At 39.1% G+C, this 14,478-nt stretch overlaps 1 protein-coding gene across 14 annotated transcripts in view; it reads right to left on the bottom strand.

The window, feature by feature from the left end:
• PDLIM5 (PDZ and LIM domain 5) overlaps positions 1 to 14,478 on the bottom strand; it is a 131,225-nt gene that overhangs the window by 6,359 nt on the left and 110,388 nt on the right. For 13 of the 14 annotated variants that reach the window (XM_074823115.1, XM_074823114.1, XM_074823121.1 and 10 more), the window contains 3 exons: positions 9,655 to 9,829; positions 2,523 to 2,703; positions 1,401 to 1,521 (listed from right to left, as the gene is read on the bottom strand). In XM_074823115.1, coding sequence (XP_074679216.1) covers positions 1,401 to 1,521; positions 2,523 to 2,703; positions 9,655 to 9,829 — 477 coding nt within the window. The other variant, XM_074823122.1, reaches the window with a different exon arrangement.

The raw sequence follows: 14,478 nt of genomic DNA, 5'->3' as shown, positions 1-14,478 counted from the left end.
AACATGCGGGTCATCTGGTGGCAGGAACAAGAATTCAATATTAGCAGAACAAACCCAGTCACGAGCTTTCTACTCAAAGGGAAGTTATCGATTCCCTCAATACTATTTTTGTATCATCAAATCGTTCCAAGATTAGGAGCTTCAGATTGCTTGAGGATGACATTTCACCATGCTGTCACACTGGAGGATGCTGCTCATATATCCATTTCCTCTGCTGTTCCACAAATTCAATAGGGGCAGTACCTTACCCTACTTGTGTCACTGAGTTAGCAATAACCTACTGTGTCCTTTTGTATCTGCCAATACCTTATTAAAGCTGCTCTAACAGAAAAATTTTGGATAAATTTTGCCTGCTTTCCTCATCCTTGCCTGCTCAGTACATAAGGACTCTCCATGGCACCTGCTGAGAACAACTATGGGATCAACCCAGAAGAACTCCAAACAGATCACTAGGATTTCATACTAAATCTCTTCCTGATCAATCCACTCTCACCTCTAGTTAATTACAATGCTCCTTTTACAGTAGAAGGAAAAACACAGAAAAGGTCTGACTGATGGTTCTAACACGGATGTAAACAGCACGCAGTGTGAAAATAGACAAATGTGATTCAATTTTGTTTCTTTTCCATTTTGTGGGAATTGTTTTACAAATACTATCCATTTCTTTCTAGCCCAGAAGGGTACATGGTAAGTTTTAAGCAAACTAGGAAACAGGCATAAATAAAAACTGTTCGTATCAATAAAAAATATATGATTAGTTGGAAGTGCTAAAAACCAAACCAGAATTCCTCTAAGCTTCTGAGCTGCATCTTTCACATAATATTGCTCATCAAGCTTTCAAGTGCTATAATCATATCACTGTATTTGTTCCCTGACAGCCTGTTTTTTTTATCCCAAGCTTGTGTTCAACAGATGTTACCCTGATCCTGCAAAAAACTTCCTGGGCAGACTGCTTAGTCTCAGAAGTCCCTCCCAGCTGTGAATAAGGCTATTCAGAGTAAAACACATTACTCCACTGGCATTTGCTTGTTTAGTAAATAAGCAGATTTACATAAACTCAAGATTATTTTAAAGCCAACCAGAAAGTCACCCTAAAATTAACACTTTGCTGTATCACTGCTATCTACAACTGAGGGCTTAACAGAAACAAGTAAAACCAGTGTCAAGAAGCCTGCTCCTGTAAAAGCCAATGAAGAAATTCTCACCAACTTCTCCTGCTGCAACGCCAAAGTGTCTACAGCCTTTGTTGCTGCTTTGAATTGACATATCAAAGTTATATGAATTTGCTGGGACACTTCTGAAGTAACACTTAAGAAAAAGGGATTATTATTTTTTTCCAAGATTATTAAGCTCTGCTTCCCCGCACAGCTGCAGTAAACTTTGGTTGTGTTGCTTCTTACCGGTCTCACAGTAGGGATCGCCATCTTCTAAGTGGAAGACATTATTGCGGATGGGGTTATGACAGGCCACACACACAAAGCAGGAAACGTGCCAAGTTTGTTTCAAAGCATTTATTACTTCCTGTGGGGATTAGAAAAAGTGTTATTAACACATTATTTCGATGTGATGACTAGATTGCGGTGACCATGACTCCACACTTGATTCATTTCAAGAATACTTTGTTTCCTACTGCTACTCTGAAAATGGGCTGTGCACACAACTTCTGCTGATGTTAAACTTACTGAGATGCTTTATTAATGGTACATATCCTTATTTATCATAAGCAACCTTTCATTTTTTGGAACGTTTGATGTAGATTTGGACAGATTTAACAACTCATTTGTTCACCTTTACCATTTTAATTAGGATCTCACTCACAACAGTCCCCTGAAATAAGAAAAGCATCATCTTCAACATCTCCTCAAGTCTGTGAATAGTTAATCAGAAGACATCGCGTAGAAAATTATGACTGCTCTGTATTGTTTTAGAAGATTCTATAGTGCCAAATATGACTTGAGAATTGCGCTGCCAGAGCCCTGCGTGACCCCAGTTACACAAGAGTCCAGACACATTGCTGTCTGCAGTACAGCAGCGGACAATCAGCTGGCAGGCTCAAATTAGCAAGATCAGTGCCGAGTAGGATAACGCATCTTTCTATCTACATTACCACTGGGAATATTTCAGTACTTCACATCTAGCCAACCAGCGTGTTCCTCACTGCTCAGCTCAGCTTAGAAGGATTTTTCTCCCGCCCGCCTCCAATTCTGTAAAAGCTGCCAATTAAAAGCATTTTGCTCAAGAAAAATCTAGTAATCACAACAGCTACAGAAGAGCTTCATGAAAACAGGAGCTGAATCTGGAAGAGCAGGGAGACTACAGTACCTTTTCTCAAAGAGACTGAAAAACGGTCAACATTAGAAGAGCCAAAAACATTCTGTATGTGACAGGAGCTGAAAAGATATGTCAGAGTATGTTTGGAAGAATGCAAACTGGGCCAGATAAAGGAAATTTCATTACAGAGAAACACTGAATGCTGTGGTTATTGTTCCCACTGAAAAACAGGCCACTTGCTGGTCACTTACCCCAAGGATCTTCCTCTGGCACTTTGAACACTCAGGTGCGAAGAACTTCTCATAGCAGACCTCGCAATACAGTGCCCCTTTCTCTTCCACAAACCCAATGTAAGCCATGGAGGTTTTGCAATGAGCACAATTAAATTCCTCTGGATGCCAGGATTTCGCCAAAGCCACCAAAAAGGGTCCTCTAGAAAGAAGAGATTTTTGTCAGCAAATGCCCCTGGGTTGGCTCCTGCAAAAGCTGTTAATAGGCTTAACCTACAATACCTCTGTGCCATTACTACAGTGTTCACAAACATATAACTGCTCCATCACTCTTTCCTCCTACAGACTCTAAGAAAGCATCAAGCACTGACTGTATCTACTCCCATTGAACTATCTCCCAGAAACACCTGACCACAATAAATACTAATTCTCTTCACTGCCTTTCCGAAATCTTATTTTAGAACTACATTAAATACAGTGCTGAAGTGGCTGCTAGGGAAAAGAAGGATGTTCCCTATGTTCCTAATTATTTCTATCTATTGCAAAGAGATATCTGCCTCAGTGATACAATCAGCTCTCTTTCAGCATGCATTTGTATCAAGGCCACAAATGTTCAAGTAGATTTGAGTCCATTAAGAGCTGATAACATCAGTTTCTCATGAGACAAAAATTCAATTGCTGTCCTTATCCAACAAGTTTGTTACAGGATAACCCATCCCAGTTGTAGGGGGATTTTTTTTTCTGGGGGTGGGCTGTCCTTTTTTTTTTTTCCCCCTTTTCCTCTTCCTTCAGAAGCTAGTTAAAATAGGACCATCTTCTCAAAATACAGAGCCTCCTCTATTATTTGCAGACACAAAATAATGATGCTTTTAATAGCATTTGTCTGGCTAACACAACAGGGTAATAGACAAGATAAACCTGTTCATTTCTCAGTCAACAAAAAATTCTCAGTTGGTAACTCATAAATCCCAGGCATATACCATTGCATCTGTATCTGAAAACATATTCAGCATGCTAATTTGTTTAATGAACATATTTATTTTAATGAAATGCCTCCAAGATCCCACCAACACTCAACCTTCCAGAATTTAGGCTTCAGGTGAACTTTGTGATTCAAGTTGGTCGCCCTCAACAGATCTCCTATTTTTGCAAGGCCAATAAAAATGCCATTCTTTCAGTAATGCATCACTTTTTTTCTGATCTAATACTTCACTGCAAAAAAAGTGTAAGGTGCTAATATCACCCTGTTGCTAAACATTTTTTTGGAAATCAAGTAAGCTCAAGAACATTTTTGTGCAAGATAAGATTTTCATACGAACAAAGCAACAGCAATAGAGAAGAAAAAACCTTAAAATTTGCTTCCAGGGTGGGAATGTAAGTGGGCAGAGGACAGAAGGCAACTTCACTGAGAGTAGGGGATAATTATTTTAATTTCTCTTCTACATTTTTTCTGGAGATGCTATGTATTTTCAGCAGGATCAGAAGTCAAAGATAAAGTACTCAAATAGATTTAGGACAACTCACACACCTCCTGAGATGACGAATATACTTAATCTGAAACAGTTTCTTCCATTCACCTCTGATTATCAGAAAGAAGGCAGTGAAAAACAGCTCCTGGAGAGCAGCTCGTAGCCCTTTAAGGAGGGACCCGGGGTTGAGCGCAGCTCTGGCCCTGGCTCCCAGCGGACGCCTGAGCAGTGCAAACACTGACCTAACCCGATACCCTCCCGCCGCTCTACAAGCACCTTTTTACATCAATGCCCTTTCAGTTATGTACTGATCAAACAATACAAGCCCTTATGTACAACAAAGTGTTCTCAGTGCGCCGTGTCAGCACAGGCTAATTTAACAGATTCATTAACACAGGGCTGACACCGAAGAGGCTCTCCCAGCTCCAGGTAGGATTGAGTTTCTGGCCATCTGCGCCGAAATGATAGGCTCAGCTCAGTTAGCTCTGTAAGGGAAAGCAAGTATGCTAGTGACGGGAGGGGAAAGAATTTTTACAACATCTGCTGCCTTTAGTTCTCCAGAGTTTACAGCTCTGACATGTTGAGGTTAGCCATTCAGGACAGCGTGCAGGAACCCAAATGGATGGGAAACAGCCTGAGAGTCCATCTACAGAGTTTCTATCCCAAAGTCCCCAGACAGCTGTGGCTGTGCCCTGCACAATGTCTCCGAGGTGTTCCATTAGCAGGCTGGCTCCCTGCACACACGTGTCCAGAAGAATGCTTTCTAAATACAATTTCACTTTTAATCAGGCCATAGTTTAAACATGTCAAGCTGACGCTGCAGCTTAACGATACCAGCAACTTAAAAGCTGCCCCAAAGCACGTGGAAGAAAGAAAAAAAATAAACACCTGCCACATAAAATACACTAAAACATGATACTCAGAACTTGGAGGTGTTCCTGGCCTCTGCATATTTTTGTGATCGAAACGATAGCTTCCAGTAATGAAAGATATTTATTTGCTATATTAATTTGAAAAGGAGTTTAAAGCTCCAATTTGAGTAAGAGGGACAGCATGCCCACGCTCACGCAATCTGATGGGAAGTAGCTAGGGCATGAAATGCTAGGAAGATGGCTGCAGATGGCTTCATCTTTCCTCCCCCATTTAAAAACAAAAACAAGTAAAAAAATCCCACATGCCTCTATCAACTAGAACATATTTTCAGAGTTGGTGATAAAAAACCATGTTCTTTCCATCCAAAGATATGGGATGATCCATCTGGCAACAGTTGGCTATGAATGCCCCTCTATCCCAGGCTACTTTGACATGCTAAGCATTTCTGAAAAAATTTCCAGCATCACCATCTAGACCATGTGAACCAAACTCACAAATGGATGCAAAGAGTAGTAATTTTTTTTTTTTTTTGTTTTAAAAAAGGGATTCTGATGTATTTACAACAGTATTTACAGAATCTTATGCCCCAGAGAATCACCAGAGACATAAATTTGGTAGCCACCTAAACCATCTGGGTTCTGCATGTAGCAATGATATAGGGGCAAATTGGAAGGAGAAGTAATGTACAGAGAATATAATTGCAATTTCACTATCATTACACTTGTAACTAAATACAACTTCATCAGTATGGTCATCATGATGATAATCTAGCTTCTCATGTGGCATTTATTATGACAGCAAGCCAGAACTGAAATTTGGTGGTAGAGAGATCAAAAGGATTTCCACATCTGCTAAGTAGGCCAATCACTTCACAGTTGACCCTACAGCAGTCTACACTCTGGGAGGTTCCTTTGTCTCCTCATTTGAAAATGCCATAATATGTAATTTCTGTAATAGGAGATGCTGAAGGGAAGCACCATTCATACTTTTTCCCTTTTGTCTTTATAAACAATTAAGCTGTATGAAAAGGTGACAAAGCCAAACCATCATTCACAAGCAGACATGCTAAAAAGTATGTTCTTGATGGAGATCCAGGGAAAACACACTTCGACTTCACAGGAAGAGCCAACTCTGCACTGCTGCATTTGGTAAGGCTGCCTGGGAACCAGAAATCTTCATCAGGAAGTGTGAGAAGTTTATCAGACCATCACAGCAAGTAGATCATGGGAAATTTAATTTGCCTCCAGCTTTGATTCTTTTAGACGTGCAAAGAAAAGCTTACTTAATGAACCTTTAGAAAAAACTGGACTCTTCAGACAATCACTGTATGAATAATTAAAGATACATTAAAAAGTTATAAGATGTCTCTAAGAAATGGTTTGAGCTCAACCAGCCATGGTTATTCTATGCCTGAGTGTAAAGTAACCAACTCCACAACACATTTTGGCTTCAAAACAGATGTACAATGCAATGTCACTTGATCCTCCTCCTAACTTTTCATAGGTAAGATTATCACTAAGGGCATGAACTGTAATTATGCTAAAACTTGAATTCAAAATGCCATTGCAATCTTTCAAATCCACTGTATACTGTGAATAGGACGCATATTTGGCATTGATTAATGCACGCCAACTCATCCTCAAATGAAATAATGCTTGCTTTTAATAATTGAGGTGGCATTTAACATATGAAGAAATATAAGGATTTAAATACCACTAGCAAATTACAAAGAAGTTAGATGTGGGTATCAGTTATCATTCATGAAGAGGTGTCACTTACAATAGGTGACAACGGCTTAAGTACTGTCAAGCAGGGCTCTGCAGTTTCTCCTCCTGCATCCACCAAGGAGCAAACATTGCCTCACAGACCAGTACAATCCAATCCCACGCTCACAGGGCGACAGCTCATCTCCTTTTTAATGGTGATCAAAGCAGGAAAGCAGGATGTAGCAGAGAGTGATTTAAGGGCCGAGAGGAGAAGTTGGCTACTCAGGAGTGATCTGCGGACTGTGCTGCAAGACCCCAGGGCACAGAGCGTTAGCGAACCCTGCTAAACCACAGGTGCTGTAAAAGGCACTGAAGTTTTTTGCATTAAAGTTGCAGCATATAGTGGATTTGCTGTGTTTGGTTTTAATTTTAAACCGGAACGATAGTAACAAAAAAGTTCATTGTTGCTTGCATATTATTTACTAGACACAAATCCAAAGCCCAGGGAACAAAAAGGTCAGAATACTAAAGACAGACAGATTATATAGGTCAAACTGTTTAACGAATCAGATGAATCTCATCCCAAAAGTGTGGAGACCTTTTTAATATTAATCTTCCATTTTGCTGTGAAGCAAAAACTCTGGATTAGAAAAGATGTGCACCAAAAGATGTTGGGAATTTATATAAGTTTTTTTTCTATTGCTTCAAGGGGATTCAGATCATATATTTTTATTTCTTTGACATATACAACGGAAGTAGGAAAAACTTCTCCAAAACATCACAGATCAGTTAGCAAAGAGCCCTCTAAAATTAACCTGATGTTAACTGAACTGGTAGTGAACTATCAGAACAGAAATCTAATGGAAGTAAACAAGTGGGACTCAGTTGACTCCTAGAGATATGTGATTTGAGTTAGCTGCATCTTCTGATGCAGAATCCAAGCCAGGGCTCAAGAGGCTGCAAAAAGTCATGTTGGAAAGGCTGATTTTCTGTTATAATGATGAAATTTATACAGCTCATATAGCTCCTAATTTTTCAGAACTCGTGTTTTCTAATCAAACAAGTCTCTTTCTTTAACTGTGCAGCTCTCCTATTTTGTTCACTCAAAACATAGGACGTAGATGAATAAAAAAGAAATACTACAATGCATTAATTTCCCCTTGTAGTTCAACAACACAGGTGACTGGCCAAGCAAGAAGAAAACATTTAAAAAAAAAATAAATTTCTTCCAATAATCCCATGAAATCTCTATTTTAGGGAAGAAACAAAATGCAAGGTAGATGAAAATCAGGATGATTTGCACATTGACATAAAAAGTGATTACAGGTCCCTGGATGAGACAACCATGACTAACTGTCAGAAATCACTGACTGAATAATGCAACCCAGATTCAATTCTTCCTCCATATGAAATTCTGGCTAATGATAGGATATCTTAGGGACTCAGCAGAATTTATTTAACTTAATTTCATTTGGCAAACTTGTGTTTGTGGTGCTTAATCTTTTCTACCCATGTCATACAAGTCAAGGACACTAGCTACCATAATACCCAAAGGCCAGAAAGCCCACCAAAGAGCTTGAAATCTAATATTGCAGGAAATTATTATTAATCCAGTCCTAGCAATTGTTAAACCTCTATTCCTTGCTTTTCTTATATGGATGGAGCCTTCTATTTTTCTTCTCAATTAGAAATTCTGGTTTATAAATCAACATTTGTGACAAGTTAGTCTTTATAAGACTATACTCTCTGATTGGTTTCCAACTAGCTAATCTTCTCAATTTTATTGGGTGTATAACAAAACTAATTTGCTTACTTTTCTTTGGTTTTACTTTTTTTTAGCTCCACTCCACCCAGCTTTTTGGTTCTCTGTAAAATGGGTTGTAAGGCTGTGAATGTTCGCAGTTCACAATGGTTTTCCTCCATCGGTACTCTCATTCTCAGTTTTGTTAGATAAACCATGCATGAAAACACTGTTCTGCATTATTGAAAGGAAGCCTTAAAACACCTGTAGCTAAGGAATCAAAAACCACGACAGCAAAACAAAACCCTGCTGTCAAGAGAGCCTGCAGGATGAATAAAATCATAGAATCAGTCAGGTTGGAAAAGACCCTTAAGATCGTTGAGTCCAACCGTAAACCTAACACTGCCAAGTCCGCCACTAAACCACATCCCTAAGCACCACATCTACACGTCTTTTAAATATCTCCAGGGATGGTGACTCAAGCGCTTCCCTGGGCAGCCTGTTCCAATGCTTGAAAACCCTTTTGGTGAAGAAATTTTTCCTAATATCCAATCTAAACCTCCCCTGGAACAACTTGAGGCCATTTCCTCTCGTCCTATTGCTTGTTACTTGGGAAAAGAGACCAACACCCACCTCGTTACAACCTCCTTTCAGGTAGTTGCAGAGAGCAATAAAGTCTCCCCTTGAGCCTCCTTTTCTCCAGATTAAACAACCCCAGTTCCCTCAGCTGCTCCTCATAAGACTTGTTCTCTAGACCCTTCACCAGCTTTGTTGGCCTTCTTTGGACATGCTCCAGCATCTCAATGTCTTTCTTGTAGCAAGGGGACCAAAACTGAACACAGTATTCGAGGTGAGGCCCCACCAGTGCCAAGTACAGAGGGACAACCACTTCGCTACTCCTGCTGGTCACACTATTTCTGATACAAGCCACGATGCTCTTGGCCTTCTGGGCACATTGGTCCTTTTCCACCAGGCAGCTTTCCAGCCAGTCTTCCCCAAGCTCACAGTGTCGCATGGGGTTGTTGTGACTCAAGTGTAGGACCCAACTCTTGGCCTTGTTGAACCTCATACAATTGGCCTTGGCCCATCAATCCAGCCTGTCCAGATCCCTCTGTAGAGCCTTCCTATCCTCAAGCAGATCAATTCCCACCCAACTTGGTGTTGTCTGCAAACTTACTGAGCGTGCACTCAATCCCTCATTGATAAAGATATTAAACAGAACCAGCCCCAATACTGAGCCCTGGGGAACACCAGTGTGACCGGCTGTCAAGTGGATTTATCTCCATTCACCACCACTCTTTGGGCCCTACCATCCAGGCAGTTTTTTACCCAGCAAAGAGTATACCCAGCAAACAGATACAAACCTAATGACTTGATTACAGTGTGCACACATGGGAGTACGCTTTCCCGCTGGAATATGCTCTGCCCTCTGAACCAATGTGTCTTGCTCATTTAGCTGAGGTGCTGTTGCAAGTTTTTCACTTGGGGCAGTTGTTCCAGGTGGTTTAATACTGTTTGATGTCCATCCACTGTCAGGAGCTAGAGAAAGAGTGACAAAAGCATTTAGAAGACCATCTTTCAGTACCAACTAAATTATCTTGAAATACAAACAACTAGTAGCGTTTGCCTAACATCTTTGTCCAGTGCATACCTGCCTACTTAAAAGAACAAATTAAAAAGCACTTATTTTCCCCTCCTTCCCCACCAAGTAAATACTACCTACTTGATGAAATGTCTGTGAAATAACACAGAATGTTTTTGGCTAACATGTAGAAGTAGTGGACAAATTTCAACACACTAAAGAAGTTAGGCAAAAGAATATACAACTTGTGAAGGTATTATTTTGCTTTAGATACAAAAGCTGAAGGCAAAAATATCAGTGTACGAACAGAGACAGGAGAGTATGACATACCTACTCAAAACATTTTATAGTGAGTGCAATAGATCATACATTATTACTAACAGATTAAACAAGAGTACACATTCAATACAACATATACAGGAACTTAAAATACAGTACTGTATAAGGAAAACGTATTTATAAATCGAATTTAAACACTAGTCTAGATCACTAGATACTGTTAATCTGAAGCACTCCAAAGGCCACGTTCACATCCTTTTTATAAAAGTTATGACACAAATAAAAACCTGACATTTTCAGAAATGTATACATCCACACACTTCCATTTGTGCTCAGGTTTTTAGAGTTGTGGAATAGACAAGCTTTTACGGACTACGAAAAATGCATTTACAAAAATGAAAGGCACAGATGATACCGTTGCCAAGGGTAATGAAGAAACAAACAGTCCTCTGCTTTTTTTCCTCCTCTATTGATATATGTACCTTGGTAACGTACAAGCTACAGCAACAGGAGTTTATGGGAGCAGTTATTCCTGTCAAGTGGAGAATTCTTTTTCTTTTTTCTTTTTCAAGTACACACAAAAAAAACCCCCCACCACATTTCCATAGCCTTTTGTTTGTAACCATAGGCAAGAGAAACTCTGAGTGTTTACTTGGTGCTCTGGCTTTAATGCAGCCATACTAAACCTTGTAAATCAAAAAGCAAAATTAAGATCCAAGTGGAAGCTCAGAGAGAAACAACCAAGCAATGACAGAGACACCAGACAGCGCAGGATGATGCTTCTGTTGTAATGATGCACCTCTCCAGCACAAGGTCAGGGCATCAATATGTAGCTTTGCAAAAAAAACCTGGTTTGTGAGTTGTTAACCTTTGTGTTAGCCTTCCTCTCTCATTTTCATATCATCTTCCAGGAAAAAGGTGAAAATTTGTTTATCATTATCTCCCTTAATGTAATGCTGATCAGTCTGCACCCTGCAGAAAAGTTGCAAATATCTTTCAGGTAAAAAACTGCATTCCCTGCTCAAATGGAAGTGACATACTAATTCACAGAGAAGATAAATTTAAGCAAAAGTGAATACACAGAAAATACAACAGAAATGCCAATCCCTTGCTATTTACAGAAGTAAGATAGCCACACACTACACAATCTAATCAAAACAATACAGTGAACTTTAGTTAAAACCCCCCTCTACTCATGTGTATTTCTAGGCTAACACAGGTGGAAGAAAAATCCTTTTTAACACCAATAACAACAATTTTAACAACAATACTTTTGTACTATAATTATGTTTGGTATTAATCCACTGATATAGGCTCAATACCTATTTTTGCTTACTCTTTCTCTGTATGAAGAAGTAATATAGTCATACACCTTTTTTTGTCTGACTGGTTAGTTCATCAAATTTTCTCAAATCAGGTCATTTCAAGGCTGACTTTTTTTGAATCCTTTTCAGTACTTAAAAGTAGCAAAAAGTATACCAGTTCTTCAGGGTTTTTTTGATGTGTTTTTGTTGTTTGTTTGTTTCCTTGGTTCTTTTTTAAATACAAGACTACTGATTATATTTAATGTATAATTAATTAATTTGCAATATCTTGAAAAAACATCACCTCAGTTTTAGAAACTTTCAGCATACCTGAATAGAAAGTATTTAGGAATAGAAGCACTTGATCTTGAACAAGTCACTCTGCTACTGTAGTTCATTATAGATTATAAATGCCTGCTAAACTGAAAACATAGGAACAGATAAAATGGAAAAGGTGGCAGAAAGGCTTTGAAGACATGAACAAAAGTTGTTTTGATTAATAGCACTTTCCTCCTCTGTCATCACACATGGCTTTCGAATTTTCAGGTCCCATTTCATGAGAAGACAAAAATACACACTAAAACCAAATCTGTTTATGACTGATTTATAGCAAAAGCACATTGCAGCACAGCTTCTAGTATATTGCTAATTTCTGTTTGCGTTATTTGCTGAATCCCAAAGCCCATTCAGACACATCATCTAGCTCTTTGTTGACACTGCATAGTTAAAAAAAAAGCCCTTCTACTTGCTTAAAGGAAAAAAAAAAAAGTTCAAACATCACAGTCCCTTTTCTTTGGTCTCATTACAGCTTTCATTAATGCTGTTTTTATGAATTATGCGTTTCTGAAAACTACCCAACTTTAAAGTTACTACTGGCCAGGAGCAGAATTTGTCCTCATGAACATTCTCTACAGAGTTGTTAGATAGATCAGTCATTTCTGAGTTATTCAAAGCATTAAAAAGGAGAGAAGAAGATAATTCATCAGTTTAGGGAAATAACTTCAGTCTACTAATGACTCTATGTTAAAACAAAAACTCTCTTTCAGGCGAACCATAACATAAACCACACAAATTAGTACTGTGTTAAGCAAGAGCTGTGGCCTACGCAAAACCAAGTTGGGCATTTAGCACCGAGGACCATCGAAGGCAAATGGACCCACTCCACTTCTGAAATTGGTGAACTCAAGAGTTCAATACCCAGACTTTCAGCAGACACAGGACTCCCATGGGATCACAGCCACAATGCAGAGTAAGGGGAATAACAAACAAGCCCTAAAATCTATTTATATTAAAATCTATATTATAAGGCTTAAAATCTATATGAATTCTCAGTATTTTCTTCCAGCAATATTCCACCTCTTGTAGCTGTAGAATTTCAAATATTCAGTCAGTTTTCTTATTTAAAATGACCATTGATGTTTCCCAACTATCCCCTCTACTTTAACAGCAAGTTTAACACTTCTGTACTGGACAAGTTGTTTTTTCTGCAAGCAGAAAGGAAAGGGACACTTAGAGTTCCCGCATTCTCCTCCTCTCCTTTCTCTTCCCTACTCCTTTGGAAACCTTTCAGATTGAAACACAACCACATGGTTTAAAGAAAAACATCAGACTGAGAAAACTTGTGCAGGTGTTTTTTCTTGCAATGAGAAGCTTTTACCAGGGCACACCAGTAATAACAAGGTAGATACGAATTATTACACTCAGTCTAAGCAAAGACCTCTCAACCCTTGGCAACTGGTCTAAGCTCTCCTGTGGTTTATGCTTTATACTTTGCTTTTTACATTTTACATATATGATTTTGGATCCCATCAGCAGCTCTGTTCTCAAAGAGTGCTAGGGAGGTGCCCTGGTACCCAAAATCTGGCAAGGCGCATGTACATTTTTAATTGTGAACGATGACTGCGTGGGGATGGGAAAGGAAACCACTCCGGCTGCCTCATGACACAATCTCACCACGTATTTTCTGGGTGCCACCTTTGTTGCTTGAAGTGGGACAGAACACAGAAACTTTCACAGGTGCTCTGAAGAATTATAAATAAGTAAATATAATAAATAAATGAAAAATAATTTATAAGAATTATACTCCCCATCAGGAGCTATTCTACCCTGAGTGCCAGAGAGGCCTGCGTTCTCCACAAGTCATGAAAAGATCTCTGTGGCCAAATTTTGGAGTTTTGCAGGCTTCACTTCACCTTTGCTCTCTTTAATTAAACCTTCTAAAGCACTGTTGATTTGCACTTGTGTATTGTCATAGCTGGCTTTTCTAAAACAGAAAACACTCTGTACCCAACTATTAACTTTCTACTTTATTAGGTTTAAGTTTAGCAAACCCTCAGTGTTTGTTTTCACTAAACTCCTTGGTATGACTAGTTTAATATTTAACAAAGTTTTAGGCAAGGTAAAGAACTGGCTTTTTTTTCTTTTTCAAAAATCCCAGTGTGACTTTGCCCTCGTTAAACTAACAATAGGCTGTTCCATCGCTGAGCACATGGATAACTGCAAACACTGGTGAAAGGTCTGGAAGACAAAGGGAGAAAGGCGGATACGCTGTGGTGCCAAAGTCACTTTGACAGAAGTTCTCCGGTGCGTAGCAACAATACAACAGCCTGAACTGTTTAACGCTCACTTAAACATAACATCAGACTTCATGTAATATCTATAAATAACAATGCTACTTTAAGCGATGGGAGTGCCAGAACTTCATTTTAAAGTGTTCTAACTCAGTGATTTATACGCTGCTATCAAACTACTGTATTATAAATGGAAAATATAAAGCTTCATACATCCAATTTTCTGACTTTTCTTAATATATCTGTACAGTAAGAAATCTTCCTGCGCCTTCCCTCCAAACCAAACAGATGGCCGGATGAAGCAACATGTCTGAAAAGCTCGGCTGTCAGCTCGTTATATTAGCCGTATATAACACCCCATCCACTCCCAGGCCTGCGTGAAATCACACAAGTTCAGCACAGAAAGCTACAGGACAAGCAAGAGAAGAGAAAAAAAAAACGAAACCACAAAAA

Source organism: Strix aluco, chromosome 4, assembly GCF_031877795.1.
Source record: "Strix aluco isolate bStrAlu1 chromosome 4, bStrAlu1.hap1, whole genome shotgun sequence".
Taxonomy (NCBI): domain Eukaryota; kingdom Metazoa; phylum Chordata; class Aves; order Strigiformes; family Strigidae; genus Strix; species Strix aluco.
The sequence above is the reverse complement of the archived record's forward strand: the minus strand, read 5'-3'. Positions and strand labels throughout refer to the sequence as shown.